The following is a 27,175-nucleotide window of genomic DNA, read 5'->3' on the forward strand; positions in this document are numbered from 1 at the left end:
CAATGGCAAGAAATTTGTTTAGAGATCTTGGGACTAATAAAGGGATCCTTCCAGCTTTGCATAGCCGACAACTTGAATTTACAGATATTACCATTCCTTGAGGCCCTGAACTTCAGACTCAGAGTTTTGAGCTCAGAAATTTACAAAAGGATTTAGAGAAGTTCATCTGTGATTTGATCATTAATTATACCCTCTGAATTCAGACAGAGTTACTGACCACATGGCAGTTTCTGACCTTAAGCCGAAAGTTAAGCTGAATCCTCTAACTAAAGTACCCAGCTTTGATGGCAAGAGGTAAGTAATGAATGTGTTAAGGTGATAAATATATTAAGATAAAGAATTATTAAGATGATAACTATATTAAATACTTATAAAGGCTATGATGAAGTTATAATGTTCTTCAAATATCTATTCTGTGATAAATTTAGTTATAAAATAATACCTCTGAATTGAAGAGAAAGATTTTTTTATGTAAAGAAAAAAATATATGTACCTACATATCCTTTTTGATTGGAAAAACAAAAAATTCTTCTTCCTGTTCTCTCAAATAATAGGCTATTTTTGTGTGAGGAGGCAGAATACGCTAGAGGACTTAAGAAGTTTTCAGTTATACATTAAGATGTTTTAAGTGCTGGTCCAAAGGAAAATAAATTTAGAGGGTAATAGGAAAACCCAACCCCCTAAGTAAGTAGCTTAGTAGAAAAAATGGTAGCTCAAATATGGCAGGTAAAATGAAATCTGGCTAATAAGCCATGACTGACTTTGAGCTAAAATTGGGAATGGAGGTTTGCCTGTAACATTAACAATACTTTTCCTCAGTCTGATAACTATAAAATATAAAAATCAGTAATGACTGAAGGTGAAAGAGCCTGATCTGTATTTTATCCTGAAAAGAAAGATCCTGAAAAGTCTCTCTCCTCTCTCAAAATTACCCATTTTTTTTGACACTTTGAGAATATTTCTCCTAGTGTCCTTAGCTATGCCATTGGAATATATTAACTACCTTATAGCAGCCAAATCCCTGGACCTCATTGCTCCTATACTCTGTATTACAAGCTTTTTCTTGAAATGACTTCCTTGTCACTGAAAATAGTCAAACAACGCCTAGATAATACCACAAGTAGTAGAGGAAATTCCTACATGAGGTGAGTAGCTAAATGGGGTTGATTCCAAATCTAAGGTGCATCAAACTTTCAAAATATTGTAAAATAAAAAAACCTTTTCCCATGTTTGATCCAACATAAGGTTTGAAATTCATAAGAATATCCTTTCTTAGCATAGCTAATAAAGACTTGGCCTGCCTTATATTACCTGCCCTTCTGCTTTCCTCCTACTTTCTGAGAATTCCTATTTCTCCATCCCCTGCATTTTTCAGTAGATATCATTCAAAAGAAATTTGTATATATTTAAAAATACAATAGCTACTGGGCCTCACCGGTGGCACAGCGGGTTGAGCGCAGTGCTATGAAGCTGTCCGCAGCCTCTGCAGTGTGGGTTCGATTCCCGGCTGGCCAGGGAGATACCCACAGGGCACAGCAAACCTCTCCTGTCTCACTCGCTGCTCCCCTCAGCAGTGTATTTCGGTCCTTCTGCCTATTCTGTTCCCTGCTCTATCTCTGATGAATTCTCCCACCCTCCTATGCCTCTGGCTTGTAGCCCAGTGCTTGTATAAAAAAATAAATCTTTACAATCAATCAATAAAATACAACAAATACAAAATAAACTGAACAAATGCAAACTTAACTTTTCATAAAATCAAATAGATGATACAAAGGAAACACCACAAGAAAATCACTGTTAGTAAAAGCTGAGAAAATAAGACTAAGATAATATCCCATGTTGAAAAGGTTGAGAATGGTACTTATGAAGCCTTATAACTGCCTTTCTTCTTAGATCCCTCTTTGAAAATGAATTGGATCTACTTAGAAATCCTAAAGAATACTAAATTCACAAACCATCATTTTTAAAATTTAATTATCATGCTTACTATTTTATTATGGTTTCATTTTCTTAACTACTTTTCTACTAATATCAAAGATAAATATATTTTAAGTAAAATTAATTCACAAAATTATGATTATTATACATTTATGTAAATTATCATAGAAACAAATGAGATTTTACATAATACATTTTATGTTCCAAAATTAATAAATAACTGCAAAATATTAATATTTTTACTCTTTTTCCAGATTTCATTTTCCTGAGGAAATGAAAGGTCACCCAGGGTTCCAAGCTTTCCAGAAGTATTCTCTAGATAGATAGATAGATAGATAGATAGATAGATAGATAGATAGATAGAGTTTAAATAGAGATAGGAAGATAAAAAGAGAGAGAGCAAACTCTTTCTTATACACACTATAAAAATACAATTTGACAATTAAAGTCATAAAGTAATCATGGTTAAGGATATTGTACATCATAAGGATATTCACCATAAGATTTTTTTATACTAGTTAGAAAATTGAAAAACTTATATTTCTCACAATAGAAATAGTGTAAGATTTACATCCTTTTACTTTGGAGCACCTCCAATTATCTGTGTGAATTTGGACAAGTTATTTAACTCCTCTAAGCCTCTGTTCTTTTCTAAAATGGGGAAAATAAGGTTTTTTAAGGGATTAAGCATGATGGGCAAGTTCAGGGTAGAGGTTGACCTCAGTGGTCACATTTTTTTATTGTCATTCCATGAATATTAGCAGGCCATGTAGGTGGTATGACTCCAGAGATACTGGAATGCTTGCAGTCATTCCAATCAGCAAAAACTGATGACTAGACTAATATTTGCTGGTTTCACATATGCATTAAATCTTTCATGTCTTTTCTCAGGGATAAAGATTCACGGGGATCTCCCCCATTCCGATTACAGTACAAAGAACAAAGGTTGAATGCTCCACAAATACAAGGTAATGAAAATCATCCCCAAAATGAAACTACAAATGGAAGCCCCTTCACACATCTGATCATTTCCTTCTCTAAGAGAAATCTGAGATTTCAAGAATTGTCTACAGTACTCTCTTATTTGAGAGCAAAAAGAAATGGTTTAATTCAAAATCTAATTTGTTGGAAGGAAGGAGTATTACTTTCAAACAGACTTTGTCCATATGGTGATGGTTTGTGAGTGCTATGGTCGTGGGAAAACTATGGGGACTACACCTGAGGGAAGAAACCAATTACTGTACAGAAATAAACAATTATATAAGAAAATAAATAAATTTATTTTTTAGTATTTATTTATTAAGAACCGGGGTGCAGGCCAGATGCATGAGAAGGTGAGAGCATTCACCAGAGACAGAGCAGGGAACAGAACAGGCAGACTGACTGAAATACACTGCTGAGGGGAGCAGCGGGCGAGTCAGGAGAGGTCTGCTGCGCCATGTGGGACCCTCACCGGCCAGCCAGGATCAAACCCACGCCGCAGAGGCTGCAGACAGCTTCACAGCGCTGTGCTCAACGGCCTGCACCACCAGGGGAGGCCCTAAAAAATAATTTATATGGTCCTGACCAAATATTGTTATCTAAAAAATAATTTATGTGTGTGGAAAGAACAAAGTTAAGTAGAAATTAAGTATTGGAGCAGTATAAACACAACTAAAGTTCCAGGATTTCTCATAGAAAAAAAATCATAACAATAAAATGAGCTACTCTGGTGACAGTACATTAATCCAAACAACAAATATTCATTTAAAGCCAATAGTGTCCCGGTAGTGAGAAACATAACAGCTAACAAGTCAAACACAATTTGTAGGGAACACAGACAGCCAAAACAGGAATTTGTTGATCAAAACATATTACAAGCTATGGTAGGAGAAGCATAAAGTGTTACAGGAGCATACAAGAAAGTTTCCTAATTGGAACTTGTTAGGACAGGAGGGGAGTCCTAAAGAAAATGAATAGGGCCTCCCTGGTGCCACAAGGGGTTAAGCACAGCACTGTGAAGCTATCTACAGCCTCTGCCCAGCTGGCCAGGGAGCTGACCCACATGGCACAGCAGACCTCTCCTGTCTTACCCGCTGCTCCCCTCAGCAGTGTATTTCAGTCAATCTGCCTGTTCTGTTCCTCACTCTCTCTCTGGTGAATCCTCTCACCCCCCTGCACCTCTGGCCTGTACCCCAGTTCTTGTATGCATTAATAAGTTTTTTTAAAAAAATTTTTTTAAAAACCAAGAAAGAGTAGTAAGAAATGAGTAGGAGTAATTCAAGTAAAGAGCACAGAGCTGTGTTCTGGGCAGAAAGGGTGAAATCTATAGAGCCCTAAAGGAAAGACAAAGCATGACACACTAGAAAAAAAATTTTTTTTAGGGCCTCCCCGGTGGCACAGCGGTTGAGCGCTGGGTTGCGAAGCTGCCCGCAGCGTCTGCGGTGCCGGTTCGATCCCCCGGCTGCTCCCCGGCCACTGGAGGAGGGTCCCACATGGCGTGCAGACCTCTCCTGCCGCCCACTACTCCCCTCAGCAGTGTGCTTCGGTCCTTCTGCCTGCTCTGCTCCCCGCTCTGGCTCTGGTGAATTCTCTCACCCTCCCGTGCTTCTGACTGTACCCAGTGCATGTATAAACAAAAACAAACAAACAAATAAATAAATAAATAAGCATGCCTCTAAAAAAAAAAAAAAATTATTTTTTAAATTAAAGTAACATTTAGAATAGACCTCAAAATTGTCATGGTCATCAAAGACTGAGTATGAGAAACACATGGAAGCCATGCTATAAATATTTGTTAACTAAGCTGCATAAATGAATGAATATCTTTTTTTTAATTAATAAATTTTATTTTTATATTCCCCATACAATTGCAATCCCCCCATTCTGACCCCAATCCCTCCCCTCCCGCCCCCCACCCCCCAAAAAGTGTCTCTGGTTCATAGTTTTTGTTGATTTTGATTTTCACTTTCTTATAGTTATTCATTTTCCTGGTCCCTTATTTAAGTTTTCTAGATTCCTGCTATGAGTGAGACCATCCGGTATTTTTCTTTTTCTTTTTGGCTTATTTCACTGAGCATGATCCCTTCCAGCGCCATCCATGTTGCTGCAAATTGCATGTGTTTATCTTTTTTGAATGCTGAGTAATATTCCATGGTATATATGTACCACATCTTGATCCAGTCATCTATTTTTGGGCATTTGGGCTGTTTCCAAAGCTTAGCTATTGTAAATAGTGCTGCTATAAACATAGGGGTGCAGGTGTTCTTTGGAACTGATGTTTCTGTGTTCTTTGAGTAAATACCTAGGAGTGGAATTGCTGGATCCTGTGGAAGCTCTATGTTTAGTAGGTCCAGAAATCTCCACACAGCTCTCCATAGTGGTTGGACCAGTTTGCACTCCTACCAACAGTGCAGAAGAGTTCCTTTTTCTCCACAACCTTGCCAACATTTGTTGTTGCTAGTTTTTTTAATATGTGCCATTCTCACTGGTGTGAGATGGTATCTCATGGTAGTTTTGATTTGCACTTCCCTGATTACAAGTGATGTTGAACATTTTTTCATATGCCTGTTGGCCATTCGCATTTCCTCTTCAGAGAAGTTTCTTTTTAGCTCCTCTGTCCATTTTTTGACTGGATTATTTTCTTTGTTGTTGTTGAGTCTCATCAGCTCTTTGCAGATTTTTGTGATCAGTCCTTTATCATTAGTGTTGTGTGCAAAAATTTTCTCCCAGTTGGTGGGGTTTCTCTTTGTTTTTGTTATTGTCTCTTTTGCTGTGCAGAAGCTCTTTAATTTGATGTAGTCCCAGCTGTTGATCTTTGCCTTCACTATCACTGCTTTGGGTGATGTGTCTGTAAAGATGTCTTTGATGTGCAAATCATGTAGTGTTTCGCCTATATTTCCCTTTATGTATTTTATGGTTTCAGGTCTTATGTCTAGTTCTTTAATCCATTTTGAGTTGATTTTTGTATATGGTGTGAGGTAGTGGTCAAGCTTCATTCTTTTGCATGTAGCGACCCAGTTTTCCCAGCACCATTTATTGAACAAACTTTCTTTGCTCCAATGCATAGTCTTTGCTCCTTTGTCAAAGATTAGTTGACCATAAATCTGTGGGTTTATTTCTGGATTTTCTATTCGATTCCATTGGTCTGTATGTCTGTTCTTGTTCCAATACCATGCAGTTTTGATGATTATGGCTTTGTAGTAGAGTTTGAAGTCTGGGAGTGTGATGCCTCCATTCCCTTCTTTTTTTTTCAGGAGAGCTTTGGCTATTCGGGGTTTTTTGTGATTCCATATGAATTTCATCAATAATTGTTCTATTTCTTTGAAGAATGACATTGAAATTTTGATTGGAATAGCATTGAATCTGTATATTGCTTTTGGTAGGATGGCCATTTTAATAATGTTTATTCTCCCAATCCATGAGCAGGGATGTTTTTCCATTTCTTTGTGTCTTCTTCTATTTCTTTTAACAGTGTTTTATAGTTTTCTTTGTATAGATCCTTTACCTCTTTTGTTAGATTTATTCCCAAATATTTGATATTTTTTGTTTTAATAATAAAAGGGATGGTTTTTTTGATTTCTTCTTCTTCAGATTTATTGTTTGTATATAGGAAGGCTACTGACTTTTGTGTGTTGATTTTGTATCCTGCCACTTTACTGAACTTATTGATGAGTTGAATTAGTTTTTCTGTGGAGTTTTTGGGGTTCTCTATGTATATTATCATATCATCTGCAAAGAGTGATAGTTTGACTTCTTCTTTTCCTATTTGGATTCCTTGGATGTCTTTCTCTTGTCTTATTGCTCTGGCTAGGACTTCCAGTATTATATTGAAAAGCAGTGGTGAGAGTGGACATCCTTGTCTTGTTCCAGATCTTAATGGAATTGCTTTCAGCTTTTCACCATTGAGAATGATACTGGCTGTTGGCTTGTCATAGATGGCCTTTATGATGTTGAGATATGTTCCTTGTATCCCAAGAATTTCAAGGGCTTTTATCATGAATGGGTGTTGCACTTTGTTGAAAGCTTTCTCAGCATCTATTGATATTATCATATGGTTTTTATATTTCTTTTTGTTGATATGTTGGATAACGTTGATTGATTTTCGGATGTTAAACCATCCTTGTGTCCCTGGAATGAATCCTACTTGGTCGTGGTGAATTACCTTATGGATACACTGTTGGATTCTGATAGCTAAAATTTTATTGAGGGTTTTTGCATCAGTGTTCATTAGGGAGATTGGCCTATAGTTTTCTTTTTTTGTGTTGTCCTTGTTCGGTTTTGGTATTAGTGTAATGCTGGCTTCATAGAACGTGTTAGGTATTATACCTTCCTTCTCAATTTTTTGGAAGAGTTTGTGAAGGATAGGCACCAATTCATCTCTGAATGTTTGGTAGAATTCATTTGTAAATCCATCAGGTCCTGGGCTTTTGTTTTTGGGGAGGTTTTTGATTACCATTTCAATTTTGCTGCCTGTAATTGGTCTGTTTAGGTGTTCTATTTCTTCTTTATCTAGCTTTGGGTGATTGTAGAGTTGTAGGAATTTGTCCATCTCCTCTAGATTGTTGAACTTGTTTCCATATAACTGTTCATAGTAGTTATTAATTATTCTTTTGATTTCTGCTGTGTCCGTTGTGATTTCTCCTCTTTCATTTATTATCCTATTTATTTGTGCTTTCTCCCTTTTTGCCCTTGTGAGCCTGGCTAGGGGTTTATCTATTTTATTTATTTTTTCGAAGAACCAGCTCTTGGTTTCATTGATCTTTTAGATTGTTTTTTTAGTTTCGATTTCATGAATGAATATCTTTTAACATGAATGTCTTCTAGAAATATCGGGAGAAAATAGAAACAAGTCAGAGATGGTTCCAGCCCTAAAGAACCCTGCCTTTTATCAAAGGAGAAAGCGGTTAACTTTTCACACAACTATAGGGCAAATTATCATTATCCCTATAGGATTAATCACTTGCTTACATAGAGACACCAACACATTAATATCACATGTAATTAGTTTTCTTCTGGTACCATTTGGGGTGTACTTTATTCTAGGTTTATTCTTTGTTCAGTAACTTCAGGAAACAAATGTCTAATTTTGGCTCCAGTTAATAATACCTTGAGTATTTCTTTGGAAAAAATTTGATCCTGTACAAAACATAGACACACATAATTTGGGCCCAAATTGTACATTAGTTTTCTATCACTACTGTAACAAATTACAGCAGCGGCTTAAAACAAGGCAAATCTGTTATCACTTAGCTCTTTGTTCAGAAGCTCGGTTCCTCTTCTCTGCGTCTGGAAGGCAGAAATGAAAGTGCTGGCCAGCCTGGCCTCCGGCCTGGAGAATCTGGAGAAAAAAAATTCTGTTTATTTAGGTTCAGATTTGAGATTTATTCAGAATTATTTATAGAACCTATATGAATAAGGTCCATTTCCCCACTGTCAATCAGGAGCCTCTCTTTGCCCCTTACAGCCATCTGCAGTCCATATCACATTGCCCCACCATCCTCAAACCAGCAACAGCAACAGGGGGTCAAATCCTTCTTAAGCTTTGACCTTCTCTCTCCTTCACCTTCTGCCACATCTCTCTTGCTTCTAGCTACCTAAAGGACACTGATTCAGTTGGGACAATTCAGAAAACCCAAGATTAATCTATTTGAATTACATTTGCAAAGTCCCTTTTGTCAGGTAAAGCAATACATTCAAAGTTCCAGGAATTAGGGTGTGGACATCTCTCAAAGACCAGTTCAAATCCCATGGAAGGGCACTGTCTCTTACCAGAAATATCAGTTATATATCATTTTTCTCTCAATACTTTTTCAGAACATGATCTCCAATCTCCAAACTGTACTCTCTGACCTCATTTCATTAGAATTTGTACTTATCCTTGATAACTGCCCTAACTAATTTAATTCCATTTCTCCAGCCTTCCAAGATGCCTACAACTTCTTTTACAAAGATAAAACTGGCTGCATTGACTTGCATGGAATGATGTGTACTTTAGCAAAGTTGGGAATGAATCTAACCAAACATGATGTCTATAATGAATTGAGGTGTGCTGATATTGATGGTGAGTACTTTGACTTGTTATTTTTTTTTTCATAAAAGGTATGAATGTGAAACTCATATGAATTTACAATTTACCCTTGAACAATGCTGGGGAAAGGAGTACCAACACCATGCAGTGAAAATCTGCATATAACTTGGACTTCTCAAAACTTAATTTCAGGGCCTCACTGGTGGCACAGGAGTTAAAGTCTCAGGGCTATCAAGCTATTACCAGCCACTGCAGCATGAATTCAAAACCCAGCCAGGGAGCTGACCCACGTGGCACAGCAGACCTCTTCTGTCTCACCCACTGCTCCCCTCAGCAGAGTATTTCAGTAGATCTGGCTGTTCTGCTCCCCACTCTGTCTCTGGTGAATCCTCTCACACACACCCCACACCTCTGGCCTACACCCCAGTTCTTGTATGCATAAATAAATAAAAATAAATCTTAAAAAAAAAAAACCCAACAACTTAACTACACTGTCCCTTGGTATACTCAGGAGATGGGTTTCAGGATTCCCAGCAGATATCACAATTCCAAATGCCCAGGTCCCTTATCTCCAGTCCTTTATCATCCTTTCGGTTCTCCATCCTTGGAGTAAACCAACTAACATTCGCAGCAAGTAGAATCCGTGAATGCAAAACTCAAGGATAGAAAAATCCCACATATCTGTGGACCTGCACAGCTCAAACTCAACTTGTTCAAGGGTCAGTTGTTTTTTTTTCCCTCAATGACTGTATAAACATGAGAAATAAACCTTACCTATTTGCCAAAAGTATAAATGTTCCTCTTTAAGGATATCAGTAAGGTTATGTACAAGTTATGAAATCAAATTAATGCTACAAAATGGACTGTTCTTTGAAAAATCTTGTGTTGAAACTAAAACAGTTGGGGCCTCCTGGTGGTGCAGGCGATTGAGCACCACACTGTAAAGCTGTCCACAGCCTCCGCAGTGCGGGTTCGATCCCCGGCCAGCTGGCGAGAATCCCACATGGTGGAGCAGACCTCTCCTGTCTCACCCGCTGCTCCCCTCAGCAGTGTATTTTGTCAGTCTGCCTGTTCTGTTCCCCCGCTCTGTCTCTGGCGAATCCTCTCACCCTCCTGTGCTTCTGGCCTGTGCCCTGGTTCTTGTATAAATAAATAAATCTTTAAAAAAAAAACTAAAACAGTTGTCATGTTATGATACCAAATTCAGATTACCTGTACATTTTGGAGCATGCCTTCAAGTAACAGATACAAAGGCACTGACAATTTCAAAAATGACCTGTTACCAAGGAAATCCAAGCCTTTTGTTTCTGTTTGCATCATGTTTGTGCAAATCTTCCATCATTAGAATCTATCTGTGTTGAATTTTAAATGCCCTAGCATTTTTGTTGATATTTTTGAAGTATATAGATAATGTTTTCATTGACTATGCTGACCCACCAACTTGTAACCCAAAGTGGCATGTTGTGTGGAGAATACACAGTGTGGGAGCGCCTCCCACTGCTGCCAGCGCCCCACTCAATCAGCATCAGTTCTACGTGTGAGTCAGTTGTTTTCAGTAACCCTGCCCAATTTTCCTACATTCCCATCAAAACACACACTCCCCTCACATAGCACTTACTACCCTTTCCTTTTAGAGGAAATGGGTTACAACTTGGGGGCATTATAATAATAGAAATAGTAGAGGGACAGGTATGGAGTGGAAAGGCTGGAGTAGATTCCTGGTAAAAACAGCAACTTGTCAGGAAGTGAAGGGGGGATAGGACTACAGTGGCAGGGTCCCCACTGTGATGTTTTCACTCTGCCACTGCTTCTGTGGGCGGTGGGTGACTAGTGTCATCATGCTAAGGCCTCTTCAAGACCAGTGCTTACCTGAGCATATTTCCAGCCCTAAAACGAATTCTGACTTTAAATATTGAATGAGCTGAAGTGTTTTAATTTTTATAATTAATATATAATCTGATAAGAATATACCTTATATCCTTGCTATATTAAATATAATTTTTATATTTAATATATAATCTGATAAAAATATACCTTATATCCTTGTTATATTAAAATATACATCATATGTTTGTTCTGAGCCTTTGATTTCTATTGCAGGAGATGGGAAGGTGAATTTCTCAGACTTTATAAAGGTGCTAACAGATAAGAACCGCTTCTTTAAGGCCGTGGGTGAGTAAAGATATTACCGAGTGCATGGCAGTTGAATAGTACCAGTTCACTGCATAGTAAATATTATTCAGTTAGATCTCCGATCAGGAAACAAGTCAGGAAGATAACAGACTAGGATCTGCCTGAATTTCGTGCTACCTGTCCTCAACTATTTGCTAAGCAAATCTATAGTTTTAAAATTTTAACTTAAATGGAAGCAGATACAGGAATTGTTTGGAATCCTTGCACAGGATACTCTGCTTTTGGTCTCCAAGGCCAACCCTTAGGGAGTGACTGGTGTAGAAAAACTGGTCTTTTGTCATATTTTAATTCTCTATCAAGTGTATGTACTACTTGGGGAGGTATTCCTCTTACAGAAGAAAAAAAAATGTTTTAAGAAAAATGCTCTCTCATGTAAATTTGGATGTAGATAATTTACTGCTCCTGAAAAATATCCTCATCCTCGCAGCAAAGGCTGGAGATTCTGCTATAAGTTGAAGAGCATGTTTTCATACGAAATTAGAACTGATGGAGGAGCACTAGAAATATTGTGATTAGTCCTCTGAATTGTTTATTTATGAGTTTAACAAGCTATTTCAGAAAACCTCACCAATATCCATGTTTTCTAGGGTAAATAAATTCCAAATATTGTATACAGTTTTTAAAATAAACCCATTCTTAAGCTGCGAACAGTCCTTAGGAGAAACAGAAACTAGTGCTTGCAAGTGCCCCTATAGTAACAGGGGTCTGCTTGTAAACCAGAAATGTGTTTACCAATCACTCCTTTACCTAACTGAACCAGACGCTAGTCCGTAACACAAAGCTCATGTTTATATTAGATGCATTTCTATATTTACTTAGAAGTCACTGAATGAAAAGCTTTTTTTTTTTTTTAATTCTGTGATTATTCTGTCAGTTTGGTCATCAAACAACCTTTCTGACAAATGAAACAGATCTTGAATATTTTCCTATAATTCTCTAGTCTCTGACTTGGTATTAATACTGGAAATACAGCAAAAGGACTGTCAGTTTGTTATGTTTTTTTTTTTTTTAATGGTTTGTTCAGAAGGCATTTTGAAATTTTTTTTCTTCCATAGCTCCAGAAAATCAGACCTGTTTAGATTTGGCTGGCAACCCAGGGATCCTGTTGTTTGAAATCCTATCAAAGCTTGTAGAAACTTCAGCCCTACCCAGAAAGACTATAATGGAAATAGTAAGGTAAGTGACAAAGAATGGGGCAAACGCAGCCTTCTTGGAAACACTTAAGAATATAAACAAGGCATTCACCTCTCACCAACAGTCTACTCCCCAAGGTCCGCTCCAGAGCAAAGGAGGTGTCCGTACAAATGCTCACACACCACAGCTTGAGACCTTATTCCTTCATCCCCACAGCACCGCCTAACTCTGTAACTGCAAAGCCGATCTCAGACACCTAAGGGCCCCATCCAAGGCCCAAGATAGTCAAGAAAGTTCAGCCTCTCCTACCCCTGGCTAGAGAATGCCAGAGGAATAAGACCTTTCCAGGGATGGTTTTGGTGGGCTTGGGAATCTAGTTTGGAATACAAGACCTTCCCCTTCATGCTGGAACCACCAGAGGCCCTCAGGAGGTCATTTGTCTCTGGAATGAGGTACAAGGAACTGAGATCTTCCAAAATAGCCTTTGGACTGGAGCACACATCACCACTGTTTCTCCCACCACCAAAGCCCCAATAATCCTCCTCCATGCCTCATGGGGCCCCTCCTACCTTATACCACCTTCCTTTCTGGTTGCCTCAGTTTTTAAGTTACATTTCAGGGTTTTGTAACTGATTTGTCTGACCCTTTGTTTTGCTTCTCTATACTCCACATAATAGCAGGTTGAGATCTAAGGCATGCTTGTACATAAACAGATGTTTATAGCTTTGGGCTCTATCAAATCAATATATAGCCTGCTATAATTTTTCTTTTTTTTTTTTTTTTTTTTTTTCCGAGTCAGGGTCTCGCTATGTTGCCCAGGCTGGAGTGCAGTGGCTATTCACAGGCGCGATGCCACTACTGATCAGCACGGGAGTTTTGACCTGCTCCGTTTCCGACCTGGGCCGGTTCACCCCTCCTTAGGCAACCTGGTGGTCCCCCGCTCCCGGGAGGTCACCATATTGATGCCGAACTTAGTGCGGACACCCGATCGGCATAGCGCACTGCAGCCCAGAACTCCTGGACTCAAGCGATCCTCCTGCCTCTGCCTCCCTAGTAGCTGGGACTACAGGCGCGCGCCACCACGCCCGGCTAGCCTGCTATAATTTTTCTTACAGGATTTATAACCTACAATGCATAGTAACATATCTCCTAGATCTGTTCCTACACATATGTAAACACAGACACACACACACACTGAGGCTGCAAAGAAGTGGGGTTACTGGAGTCAATCCTACTAGTTTCTTCTTTATATTTTTCTATATTTTCTAACTTCCCTGCAATGAGATTTTCTTTTAATTTTAAAAAAGTGCATTTCAAAACTCAATACAAGATCATAAAACAGAAGGCATGATTGATGCTTGCATTCAAGCAGATACCATTTGTTGAAGGATTTGTTGATGATCATAATCCATAGGTATTTTTCCAGGTAAGATTTGGAGGTCTTGAAAAGAGGAAGGAAACAAAAGTTCAGGGATTATGGCTGTTGGATAGTCCAATGGCCTGTGGAAATTAATAGTTGATATTCTATAAATGTCACAATAATGGACATCCAATAAATAATAAGGAATGGATACACAAATTAAATTTAAAATAAACTTATTCAGTTTGTATAACTTGCAGCTTGAGTATTTTTCTTTTTGTCTAACACTCAAGCACTTTTTCAGTAAATTTACAGCACTTTTTAACATCTCTGTATGACTTTCTTTTTAGCTATTTCCGAAAAAAATTGCAGGAAGCTTCAGGAATATCATGGAATCCCTATACTGTGGATTATGGGAAAAGGAAATTTAAGTCAAATATATGCACACCTCCATGTTCAAGCACGGCTGCCTTTGCTAATGCTGCCCGGATGACCATAATGACAGAAAAAGATTTATTCAAGTTTCTTGAAGAACTCAAGAGTAAGTGCCATTGTCCTCCCCACTGTTGTAAAGGATTTGTTTGTATGTTACTGACCAGAAATAAACAGTAGGGCCTCCCTGGTGGCTCAAGGGGTTAAGACGCAGCACTATGAAACTATCTGCAGCCACTGCAGCACGAGTTCGATCCTGGGCCAGGAAGGTGACCCACATGGCACGGCAGACCTCTCCTGGCTTGCCTGCTGCTCCCTCAGCAGTGTATTTCAATCAATCTGCCTGTTCTTCTCCCCACTCTATCTGGTGAATCCTCTCACCCCCCACCAAACCTCTGGCCTTTACACCAGTTCTTGTATGCATAAATAAATAAATCTTAAAAAAAAAAAAGAAAAACAGTAGAAGCACATGCTGTATAGCATGGCCACTGTCCATCTGAGTGGCCTCTGTCACATGATATCTTGAGAGCCAATGGACAGCCTACCTGAATCCTCCAACACCTGGATAAAGCCATGGATCGGTGGGGAGCAAGAACAAGAGAGTGAAGAAGGGGAATCAAAGCTCCTGAGGAAAATAGACAATGTGCAAAATTGGCACCATATTTGTCTTTTGTGTATTTCTTCTTACATTGTTTGTGTTAACCATTTTGTTTTTATATTTAGGATGCAATCTTCCTTCAGATAGCCCATACTCAAAAATACCCATCTTTCCATTGTTCCCTAATATGGATGGGGTGGTAATGGGAAAGCCATTCAAGGACCTACAGAAATTAGAAATGCTGAGGAGGAAACAGCCTCTGAATTTCTTTGAGAACTATTTTTTCCATAAGAGAGACTGGAAAACACAGGTGAGGTATAGATTTATATCCTATTCATAACTTTAAATTACTTAAGGTTATTAGTTTTAATTTAACAGAACATGTAACGTGCCTTTTTTTTTTTTTTTTGTGGGACCCTCACTGGTGGCCGGGGATCGAACTGGCACAGCAGAGGCTGCGAGCAGCCTTGCAACCTAGCACTCAACCGCTGCGCCACCAGGGGAGGCCCTAATGTGCCTTTTAATGATAAATATTTTCAGTCATTATACTTCAGTATAATGTCGTCATACCTTATGCTTCAAACCAGATTCCAGTGTCATGTTCCTAAGTTTAAACTTAGGTATAAATATTTCATTTATTTTCAACAAATAGTTAAACTTACTGAAAAATGCAATCCTAGTCTTGAGGTTGGGGTATAGGATACTAAAGTATATAAGAATAAAAAGACCCTCAGGTCTACCTCTGACATCTCCCATCAACTTTGGGATCAGAAGCTGCTTTTTTAATTCTCTTAACCGGCTCTGGATCAGGACTGGGTTGGCCACCATGGATGAGAAGCCCACAGTCCAGTGGAGCAATGCTGAGATGAAGAAGCCAAAACTCGGGCTGCCCTTAGACTAGCACCCCACTTATAGTCCCAGCTGCCCCTCTGGCTCTACCAGCACTGTAACCTCTAATTTATTTGACCCCCTCCCAAGATACACTTAGTCATCATGAGTTTTAAGTTCTCAGGCAGGTATGCCCTATTCTCTCAGGAAGCTCTAGCCTTACCCCATGTCTGGCAAAGGTCTCCCAGCCTGAGAATCAAGGATCAAGATTTGACTGGAGATCAGCCCACCCTGTGAGCCAGTTTCTAAAGCTACATTTGTTGGCACACCACTCTGAAGCCATGGGAGGCCCCTCCAGGCATACACTTTAAGATTTCCAGAGGCTAGAGGAGCAGGAAATGAGAAGTTGCTAATCAATGAACATAAACTCTCAATTATGCAAGATGAATAAATTCTAGGGACCTGTTATACAACATCATACCTTAGTTAACAGCACTGTATTGTACACTAAAGAACTTGTTGAGAGGATAGCTCTCATATTGTGTTCTTAGCTCGATAACACAAAATTTTAAGATAAAAGAGTCCAGAGGAGTGTCACAAATGACCTCAAGTTCAGACTTTGTCTTTATCTCTCAGATGTGTGCTTTTAAGGGAGATAAACCTAAAATCTGAATACTTAAGAAAGTAAAGGAACAGAAAGAGATAACTCTGGTAGAAGACTTGTCTATTAAAAATAAGCTAGTATGATATATTAGTGTGGGGAAAATAAAGTTTAAGAAAAATGTAATATAGATGCTATTTAATGATTTTTTTAAATTATCAAAGATTTTAACTATCCCAAATCTGTATGCACCCAACAAATTGACAGATAACAGAATTATAAGGATTAACTTTAGACTACTGAAGGCATTTTGCAAGCTGAAAAAATGTAAGAATAATTCCTAAATAGAATAGGCAAATCCATAATGACAGTTGGAAATTTTTATCACGCATCTCCAGAAACTGACAAAGGAGACAAAAATAAACCAACTCCCCTTACAAAAAACTTGTCTGTTAAAGAAGAGAGACATTGAAGTAGTAACTTATTATAGAATCAGAGTCTAAAAAGTTATTTCAGGATATGGGAGTCTAGAGTGTTTAGTCAGAAGGCACGTAGAACTGTGGTTCTCATTCTCGGCTGCACGACAGGATCACCAGAGAGAGCTTGAAACTGGGTTGTGCCCAGGCCACGCCTTATCCAATTAATTCTGATCTCAGGATGGGGTTCAGGTCTCAGGATTTTTTAAAGTTCCAACATGCAACCAAAGCTGAAAACCACTTCTCAAGGAAAGGAGAAATTGGAGAAGTAGGAGAGAGGCAAATCTGGCTCCATAATTTGCAGGAACCAGTGCAAAATGAAAATGTAGGGCCCCTTGTCTGATAATCATTCAGAACTTGAAGACAGCAACAGTAGAATATTACATCAAACACGGGGCCCTTCTAAGTAAGAGGTCCTGCATAATTACACAGTTCACATGCCCTGGAAAGAAGAAAATTAAAGGGATAAGGTCCAGGGGGAGAAAACACAGGAGGAGACTCTGGCCTTGGAAACTGAGAAAAACTCTTACTCACATATATGAGGATGAGTGGAAATGGGTTAAAAGATGCCGAAACCTTAAGGTAGAAAGATTAATTAAGAGAATTCATATTCGGTGACCTTAAAGAGACAAGATCATTACCTGAGGAAGTTTGACAGCCTGGTTTTCCAGCAGCAACTTTGAGGACTATAAGAGAGCTAACAGCAAGTAAAGAAAAGTAACATCCAGCAGTACTGAGGGCTTGGTAAGACTGGGTAATACACATTTTTAAGGTCAGCACTCACCATGTTTATGTGATTTCCAAATATGTTCAGCAGCCCAGGAACTGGAAGTTAGGTAATACAGGTTGTACTCTGAAGGGTACACACTGGCTTTTAGTGCTTTGTGATGGCTAGGAAAGGTTGGATGTGGATGGTGCTGGCTCTGTGCTACTCTCCAAATCTACTCCACACATAAACCATCATCTGGTCAATACTTCTCTTAATGAGTAGGCTTCATCATTAACACATGACACTATACCAGGTGCCCAAAACAATTGACAAGTGGTTTAGCCAGAACCTTACAAATCACATACAAACTCTTCTGTTTGTTATGTCTGTTGTATAATTCAAATTCAACTATATTACTATTCAACTATATTATATATTCTATTACTATTCAACTATATTACTAACTTTTTTTTTAATATGCCTAAAGGCAGCAAATATAAGGCCTATCAGCTCTCCCTCAGGCTATCCACCTGACATCCTCGCCATTGATCAAATGCTCAAGAGAAAGCAGAACTGGACAGTGGCTGATGTAGCAGCTATTAAACAGCACGTGAGTATTCACTATTGAATGTCTCCCCAGAAAGCAGTGACGGAAGCATTTTCCACTTCAATACTACAATCATAAAACCCAGACCTTTTTTTTCTGCTATCTTTAAAATGAGACAAGCTCTTTTCTCATTTTACCTATTGTAATGACAGTTCTTTCTCTGTATGCAAATGGATTCAAATGGTAATTGTAATTCATGCTGCTGATAACCCATGGAGCCATTCTCAGCACCATTTCTGGACATTCGTTTGTTTCATGCTGAAAACAGCAACTAGGTAAGGTAATAAACCAACAGTCACAGTGAGTGGTGTACTCAGGGAGTCATGATGAGAGAAAGCATCTTCATCGTAGCAGCTCAAGGAATAATAATAGTTTGAGTGTGATTCCTAGTGCCAGGCACTACTCTACCAGTGCTCTACTAATTCACTTATCACCACAACCCTTTGATTGTTATCATTCCTTGTCATTTTACAGATATGCATGAAGAGGTTAAGTGACTGGCCCAAAGGCACACAACTAGGAAGTCATAGAGCCAGAATTATGAACATGCTTTGGTCCCAGAATCCACACTTTTATTTTTTTTTAAATTAACATTTTTAAAAAAAAAAAAAAAGACCCATTTATTTATGCATGCAAGAACTGGCGTACAGGCCAGAAGTTTGGGGGGTGAGAGGATTCACCAGAGACAGAGTGGGGAGCAGAACAGGCAGACTGACTGAAACACACTGCTGAGGGGAGCAGCAGGTGAGCCAGGAGAGGTCTGCTGCACCATGTGGGTCACCTCCCTGGCCTGGAATCAAATTTGTGCTGCTGTGGCTGCAGATAGCTTCATAGGTTGCCTCTTAACCCCTGCGCCACCAGGGAGGCCCAGAATCCACACTTCTAGCTACAACCCTGCCACCCATCTACTTTTGCACCCTTAATTATTAGCAACTTTCATGCCTGACAGAGACAGGTTGGAATGTATTTATTTAATGCCGCCTCCCATCTGCATGTGATACTAGCAATCAAGCTTGATTAACACTTTCTACTTCCCTGGCCTTTTAATACTGCATCTTCACTTCTCCTTGTAACTATGTGTCCTTTCCTTTTTCTTCTCCTTCCTGAGTGTTTATCTCTTTAGCCTTTATATTTCCATTTTCAAGTCTCATCCATTCATTTGTCCAGTATTATCTGGTGTTAACTAAGTTCTGGGACTAGGAGCTACCGCAGAGAAAAAACTACAGACCCTCCCTCAGTGAGCTTAAAGTGAGGGTGGAAAGACATAGAGGAAAGCAGTGGTAATAGACAGGATAAGTGGGACTTGGGGGTCAGTCCTGCACACCACAGGAACACAGGAGTGGACTCTCGACCTCTGTCATCAGTACACACTCACACTGGAGAAGATGGATGCTGCTTACATCCAGAGACCTCCCGGCTGGAGCACAAATTGCCCCAAGGGCTAAGGAGCTTGAGGTCAATAATTTGGGATCCCTGTACCCAGCTACAGCAGAATATTGGGGGATCTCTGCAATAAGCAAAGGAAAAGCTAGGGCTGCTACTCTTTGGGCTGTCATAATGGCCTTCTTATTTCAGCTGCTTCCTGTATACTGATACTTCCTATATAATGATAAGTCATTAGCCTAACTTTGTTCCAGTACTTCTATCCTATCTCATTGCCTACCTAATGAATAACTCTATTCCAGCCCCTCAGAGCATCTCAGCCTAGGCCTGTCCAAAACCACTCATCAATTTGTGCATCAAATTGGCTCTTCCTTGAGGATTCTGTATCTCAGATGATGATACACCCAGTCACTGAAACTAGAAGGCCAGGAGCCATCCTTAATTTAGGTTTTTCTTCATTCCCCACATCCACCAATCACCAAATCTGCCTACTCTCTTTCTCAAGATTTTCCAGACTTGTCCCCTTCACTCCATTCTATCACCACCGCCTTAGCTGAGGCCCTCCCAGGTCTTTCCTGGACAACCTACCTACCTCATAGTCGCTCCCCCTGACCTATTCTCCACAGAACTGCTAGTGACCTAACATGAAGACACAGTCATATCACTGTCCTGCTTGGGCATTCATTATGCTTCCCTCTCGGCGATGGCAGGCTCTCTCAACTATATTTTCTTCTCCACACAACTGAGGGGTGTACCACACTTCCACCAGAAACACATGCTCACTACAGTATGATTCTCACTGAGAGCAAGTCTAGGAGCCCGATAAACAGATAACCTGCCTGCCCCCATCACTCCTTCTCTGCCACTGTGAACTGGACACTATAGCAAAACCAAAGTGCCTGCCCTCTGACCAACTGCGGGATGTCTGTTGCCTTTGAGCCTTGGTGTATGCCATCCCCTCTACCTGGAACACCTCCCCGCACCACCCTCTCCCCCAATTTGATCAAATTCTTGAGGACTCTCAGCTCAGCATTTCCTCATTCTGTTGCCTAGTCTGGACCTAGCCATCCCTGTCTGCCTTCCAGAGCTGATCTCCAGCCCACATCTCCTCCTTGTTTGGGTCCACTGTGTTTTTAATATTTTATAAGGACTTATCATCTCGTTATTCCTAAATAATGTTTTTCATTATCCCTCACTTCTAAGTCACAATGTTCTCAACGATAAACACAGTGACTTTCAAGTAGCCTGGGAATACAACTCTTTAGGGTATCCATAAATCTAAGGTATTTTAAGGTAACTGCAAACTTCTGCTCTCTCACTACAGGTAAAGAGAGCCACGAATACCTATCACTTAGGAATTGCCCTTGAACACCGAAAAGAAATGCTAAACCTCTGGCGGAAGATCCGAGGAGACCTGATTGGGATAGACACTAAAAACGAATCTTTCTATGATACCTTTTCTACTTATACATGGTCCTGGAATGTTTGCCAAGAATTACTCTCCCCAAAGGACTTAAGGTTATATGATGCCTACATGAATAGAAATTCCTTCCACAACTCCGTATTCTGTTCCTCTTCAAATACCAGTGAATGTGACTCAGAGATAGGAAGAAAAAGAAAACGGAAAGGTTTCAAAGGCTTTCAAGAATGAAATTTCTACATTTTTTTCTAAACAGCTCATTGCAAACTACTTTTTCACTGATAGCAAAATTATGGTTTCCTGCTTTTGTCTAGCACAGTCTTAGCAACTGTAAATGTTGACATCTTTTAAATTCTGACCAGTAAAAAAAAATTGTCATAAAATGGTTTCCCTTTCTTAACTCTTGCTAGCAAATATCGATAGACGCCTTGCTATTATTTCCATGAACAAGCAGCCGCACTCTGCTGCCCCTACTTGGCTCAAAAATTGCTTGGGCCTCAGCAAGGAGAAACATTGAAAGATGGAACTTAACCACGACAGAGGGCTGCTCCCGCGAAGTCCTAAGGGCCCTCTTAGAAATTAACATCTGACTTTATGTGACTGTGAGTGATGTGGAACCAAGTTTAGCCAAGGTTTTGCCATTTTGTATATCCTCCACCTTGATATGTTAGTCCTTGTCCAGCCGCATTCCGGAGATAGTTTCAGCAGTCACAACCCTCACTCCACTTGGTGGCGAAAAAGCAGACCACCCCAGCCGCCAATGAGGGCAGTCCTGTCCATAAATGGGACAGCATCTCTAACCGTCCAGTCAGTTTGAAACTGTAACCGCGCGCGCCAAAATGCCTTTGTAGTAGCCAATGAGTAATTGCCAGCTTCTTTCAGAGTTCGCGCCACTCGCGACCCTATAAGATACCCCTGCTTCCTCTATTCGGGGCTCTCGACCTCTGCCGTCGCATCGGTGCGTGTCGAGGGCCCGGTCTCGAGCCCGTAATAAACTCCCTTTTGCATTTGCATCAGCTGTCTTTGGATTCTTGGAGGCTATGCTCGCCGAGTCTGCTGATCTTGGGCACAACATTTGGGGGCTCGTCCGGGATCGGCTAGCACAGACCCCAACCACCAAACGGCTGAAGGGAGCCATTAAAGCGCGCAGGTGAGTGGTGAGGTTTTAGTCTGCAGACCTATAGTATTGAGTACCTGTATTTGTATTTTTTGTGCTCAGTACCTGTAAAATTGTTTGCAAACCTGTAAAAGTACTGAGTACCTGTATTTGTATTTTTTGTGCTCAGTACCTGTAGAATTGTTTGCAAACCTGTAGAAGTACTGAGTACCTGTACTTATATTTTTTGTGCTCAGTACCTGTGGAATTGTTTGCAAACCTGTAATTTTGGTAGCCAGACGCTTAAGTGGACGCGCTGGTAGGTGTCTTGGCGTGGACCAGGGAAGACGTCCCCGGACCACCTGAATGGCTATCCCCTGTGGGGCAGCACTGGGGTAGCATTTGTATGGGGCCCGTTTGAAAAATTTGTTTTTTGGTTCATTTAGTGTGTTTGTTATTCTTAAAACTTTGGTGTTTGTCTCTACCCAGGGTCCTCTAATTGGTTATCCGTACCCCTTGTGGGGCAGCACTGGGGCAGGTCCCCCTTTTGGGGAAAGTTCAAAAAAAAAAAAAACTAATTTTGTTTTATTCCTGGTGTTTGTTGTCTTTGTTGCGTTTGTGTGTTCGTAACCATGGGTCAGGCAATGCCTACTCCACTGTCTTGGGACACAGTCAAGGCAAAAAGTAAAATACTGGGGACTAAAAAGTCACCACAGCTGGCTGGTAAGAAACGCTGCCTCTGATCTCAACAAGCAGCTGCCTGGACATTTTCTCCAGTGTTGAGATCACTGGTATATCTCTGCTGCCTTCCAGCTGTGGGGAAATTAGTCTGTCCCTTTGTCCACCTTAAAAAACAAAAAAACTGAAGTTTACTAAATTGTGGTTTCTCAGTGTTTTTGCAAATATTGGTAAAAATAACTGTTTCTTAAAATTAGTGCATGTGGCAAAAAAAAAAAAAATTTCAAATAAAAATTAAAAAAATCTCTTTGTTCTTGCTTTTTGCCTCCGGAGAATTAATTGTAAATGGCGCCTATAAAAAAAATCCTAAATTTTAAAATTGCGATCTAAAATTGTAGTAAACAAAAGCTAATTTAAAATTTAATAGTTTAGAGCATACATGCCTTAAGGTTTAAGTGTTAAAAAAAAAAATTGGTGCTTTGCTTTGTTTAAATATGTTTACTTGTGCTGTACGAAAAAAAAATAATAATTAACCTGGCCTATGCTAACAAACTTACTTCTAGGCTTTTATCTAAACTTCTCTTGATAAGATCTTGTTCCAGGAAGACTAATCTACTTGTCTTTTCCCCTTGGAAAAAAACAATATATTCTCCCAGTAAAGGACTAGACTTCCTTGCAAAATTCAAGGTAACATCTAAAGCCATATGGACAAGTTACTGAAAAAAATGTATATAGTATTAGGTGTCTATTTTTTTTTTCCTTTTCTTTCTTGCTTTTGTCAATCTATCTGTAACAGGGTGGTCCCCAGGAAAGGGGGAAATTCCAGGTTCCCTGCCCCACCCAAGAGAGGGAGGAAGAAAGCAGGATTAAAAAAAAAAAAAAAATCCAGAAGGAGACCTGGAGGAGGCCCATGGAGCCTAGAGACACATGAAGAAACTGCGCTTGCCTTTTGGTTGTGGACTAAGTAACACAGATGTGGGTGAGACCCGTGGGGAGGAGACAATGGCAACTTTTATCTTGATTTTAATTTTGCTCTTTTCCTTCCGAGCTTGTCTGGTTGTTTCTAACCCTTTCCTGTGGGTCCTCACTGGAAGAGGCCTTAAACTTGTGGCAGGCTTTGGGGCCTGGCTTGGGCCAATCCCATTTGGACAGAGTTTTACCCATGAGGGGACAGAGTTTTACCCACTTTGGGTGCTTAATTTAGAAACTAGATTCTTTGCCTTTCCTGTATTGTCTCCTAATTGTATTAAAGTTCCTTCCCATTAAAGTCTTGTATGTTTTGTGTTGATGCAGCTGATGGCAGAACCTATTTAGAACAGGCAGGTTTGGGGGTCTGGGCTGCCCCTCTCCCTGCCCTGTAACATATCTAGTGCTTGCCTAAGGAAAAAGACTTGGTATATAAAATTGTTACAGTGGCAACTCTGAAGTTGACTTAAAATTCCAGTTCTAAGGAAAAACTAAAACTAAACTAAGGTTTTGCTAAGTTTAATAATAAAAATTTGCTAACCATTTACTGAACTTTCAGGTTTACATTTTGTTCCTTATTGTAAGGAGACTAAAGTTTAATGTCATCTCAACTAAAAAAAATTTTTAATTAAAAATGTGTCTAAGTTGTGCATTCTAAAGAGATAATAAACAACTATTATGGTGTCTTACATGCAGAGATTAGAAACTAGGATGTAATAATTCTAAATACAAGTAAAGTGAAGGTAGTAACTTATACTGTTGTGCGTGTTTTAACTTCTTTTCCCAGGAGTCCTATATCTCTGTATTTTGGCCTTGACTCTATAAACTGTATAATGTTATAATTGTTTTTAATAGTCTGGACTCTGGTTAAAAATTAGTATAAAAATTTTAGCTTCTTAAGTAAATCTAAAAATTTCAGTTTTGTATTTTATGAAATCCCTTGCCTTTTTGGTAATGCATTGCTGAATTTTGGCAATTGCCTATTCATTGCTTGGTTGGAAAAAACCAACTATTTTATCCCATGTGCCCCTGGCAAAGAGGTGTTATATGCAAAAGTGTGTATGTGGAAAATAGTAGCATTTTAGACACAGGACAGGTAAACAAGGTAAAGTAAAATAATTTATATCAAACACCTGTTTTATAGTTAATGACAGAAATGGTGAAAAACTAGTTAGCTTCTTCACAAGAGAGGCAGCATGATAACTTTTGTGTTTCCTGTATTTTTCTCTCCAGTATTATATGTAGACACTATATAAAAAAAAATTTATAATGTTTAATTATTCAAAATTGGGAAAATATTATTCACTGTTTTGGTGTCACTTAATATCCAGGTGGTCTCTAGTCTCTATTTTATAGAGATTGTATAAAACGTATAAAAATGTGTAATTAAAATATGTATCTTTTAGCCATCCTTGTTCTGACATCAGGTGCAGGCTCCAGAGACCAAATCAAGGGCCTAAAATCCTTTTAACACTTTTATTAGACATAGCCTTCAAGGCCTACAGTAATATGGAGGGGACTTGCTAAAAAAAAAAAAAAAAAAAAGGGAGAGAGGCAAGAAAAGGGCCCAGTAGATGGCAGTTGCCATCACAGTATTCTGCCACCTCAGACTCACCCAAGGCCCCATGCGCCCTAGGGCATTCGGGACCTCAACCTCTCAATGGGCTGCCAGCTTGCATCCACTGCCAGCAACCAGGATACCTCAGCTGCAAAAAGCTGTCCCCAGGGCCATGCCTTCAGTGCCATCATACAAGGCTCTGAAAAGGGGGACTGTCCCACTCCCCAGAGAGGGAGGGGGCCAGCCCAAACCACGGGCCAGGATGGGAGGACAGGCTTGACGGTCAGCTGCCTCTGATGAAGAATCCAGTGCAGGAGAAGACCTCTGAAGAAGCCCAGAGGTGAGACAAGCTCCCCTGTTTACTGTTTATATGGATAAGCCTCGGGTGACCCTAGAAGTGGCAGACAAAAAGATCATCTTTTTGGTAAATAAGGGGCCACTTGCTCTGCCTTACTCCAATTCTTTGGATTGACCTACTGGTCGATTGTCTCCCTCACTAGTAAAGATGGCCAGACTGAGCCAAGACACTTTACAGCACTGCTACCTTGCTCGCTACGAGGCTACTTGTTTGTACATTCTCAGTGGTTAAATAAAATAAAAAATAGCTTTGTGTTTCTTTGTCATTGACAAAGTTGCACCAGAAATGTTTATAAAAGTATTTCTTTATAAAACATAAAAATATAATTGTGAAGAATTTTTGTTTGCATGATCATGGTTAGCCAGGTCTCGTTGTGCATTTATGTTGAGCATCGGTTCAAAGAAACTGTTCATTGCAGATTTTAATTGGTACCGGTGAGTCTGTAATTTTGCAACTTGTCTGTTCACATTTAAAAAAATTATCATGTAAAATTTCCATTTTTCTGTAAAAATAGGTACAATAATAATCAAAGTTTTGATGTCCTGAGTCTTCATCTTGGAGAATTACCTTATTCTGTTTAAACTTAACATTTTATGTACTAACATTTAGAGGGCCTCATTTTGATAACTGCAGTAACATTAAGTATGTATAAAACCCTAAAGCCCTAGACCTGTTAATGGCTAAAGTTAAAAAAAAAAAAAAAATTGTGACCTCCTTACTCTTGAACTGAAATCTTTTGCTTTTGTTTTTCTCTTGCTTGGGCCTTACATCCTCAATGCCTTCATCGAGGTCATTTCTCGCCTGGAGACCATCGAACTATGAAGCCTCCACTGTCCTTTCGAGGTCCCTTAGATCATCGCCCTGCAGTGGAGCCCTGACTGTTTCCCCTCATCGCCCACTTTCAGCAGGAAGCAGTTACTGATCAGAACGACGCCCCTTTTCCTAACTTCAGTTAGGGGCTCCATTCGCAGAAGGGGAGGAATAAGACTTAGGGCAAGTTAGGGTAATTAGGCAGTTTTAGGGACAGTGCAGGAGGGGACCTCTGAAGAGTTTAGGAAGGCTTCAGAGATAACAACTAAAGGAATGTATTAACGTTGGCCTTGGTTTCCTTCAAGTAATAACAGAGAGTGTTTTAATTGGAGCAGCAGACTCATTTATGCAAGGAGGAAATAAAAAGGGGTTAGTATTAAGACTGGTGGGCAGCAACCTGTTTTATTCAATAGCTGATGTTTAGTGACCAAATGAATAACTCTGTGACTGGCTAACTGGAGAGAGATCCCTTGTTTGAGCAGAGTAATTCTCATTTGTTACTGAAGATAATACCTCTTGCTGACTAGATAGATGGTTTAGAGTCTGATTTTCAGAGGTCGTGGTCTGAGATGACCCAGAAAAAGTCAGTGTTTTGTATAAGAATGGCAATTTTAAATTTTCCTGTACCTATAAACCTGTGAACACATTATGTGGCTGAACTTAACCATAATTATGAGACTGACTAACGGATAAAAGGCTTGGTAGCTGTTGTTTTCTTAGCTGACTAGCTGTTTTTCAGGAAAAAAAAAAAAAATGGGGGAATGTGGAACCAAGTTTAGCCAAGGTTTCGCCATTTTGTATATCCTCCACCTTGATATGTTAGTCCTTGTCCAGCCGCATTCCGGAGATAGTTTCAGCAGTCACAACCCTCACTCCACTTGGTGGCGAAAAAGCAGACCACCCCAGCCGCCAATGAGGGCAGTCCTGTCCATAAATGGGACAGCATCTCTAACCGTCCAGTCAGTTTGAAACTGTAACCGCGCACGCCAAAATGCCTTTGTAGTAGCCAATGAGTAATTGC

At 39.7% G+C, this 27,175-nt stretch overlaps 1 protein-coding gene across 1 annotated transcript; it reads left to right on the forward strand.

Moving 5' to 3' along the window:
- Positions 1 to 220: 220 nt before the first annotated feature.
- On the forward strand, positions 221 to 20,919 carry EFCAB3 (EF-hand calcium binding domain 3; the record flags this gene model as incomplete). The annotated part of the gene is made up of 9 exons (XM_084238028.1): positions 221 to 294; positions 2,830 to 2,906; positions 8,837 to 8,980; positions 11,048 to 11,119; positions 12,196 to 12,316; positions 13,985 to 14,175; positions 14,790 to 14,974; positions 17,766 to 17,888; positions 20,593 to 20,919. The coding sequence occupies 9 exons, from the start codon at positions 221 to 223 to the stop codon at positions 20,917 to 20,919; spliced, it is 1,314 nt and encodes a 437-aa protein (XP_084094154.1).
- Between the last annotated feature and the right edge of the window lie 6,256 nt (positions 20,920 to 27,175).

The sequence above is a fragment of the Talpa europaea genome, assembly GCF_964194135.1.
Source record: "Talpa europaea genome assembly, chromosome: 7".
NCBI classification, from domain to species: domain Eukaryota; kingdom Metazoa; phylum Chordata; class Mammalia; order Eulipotyphla; family Talpidae; genus Talpa; species Talpa europaea.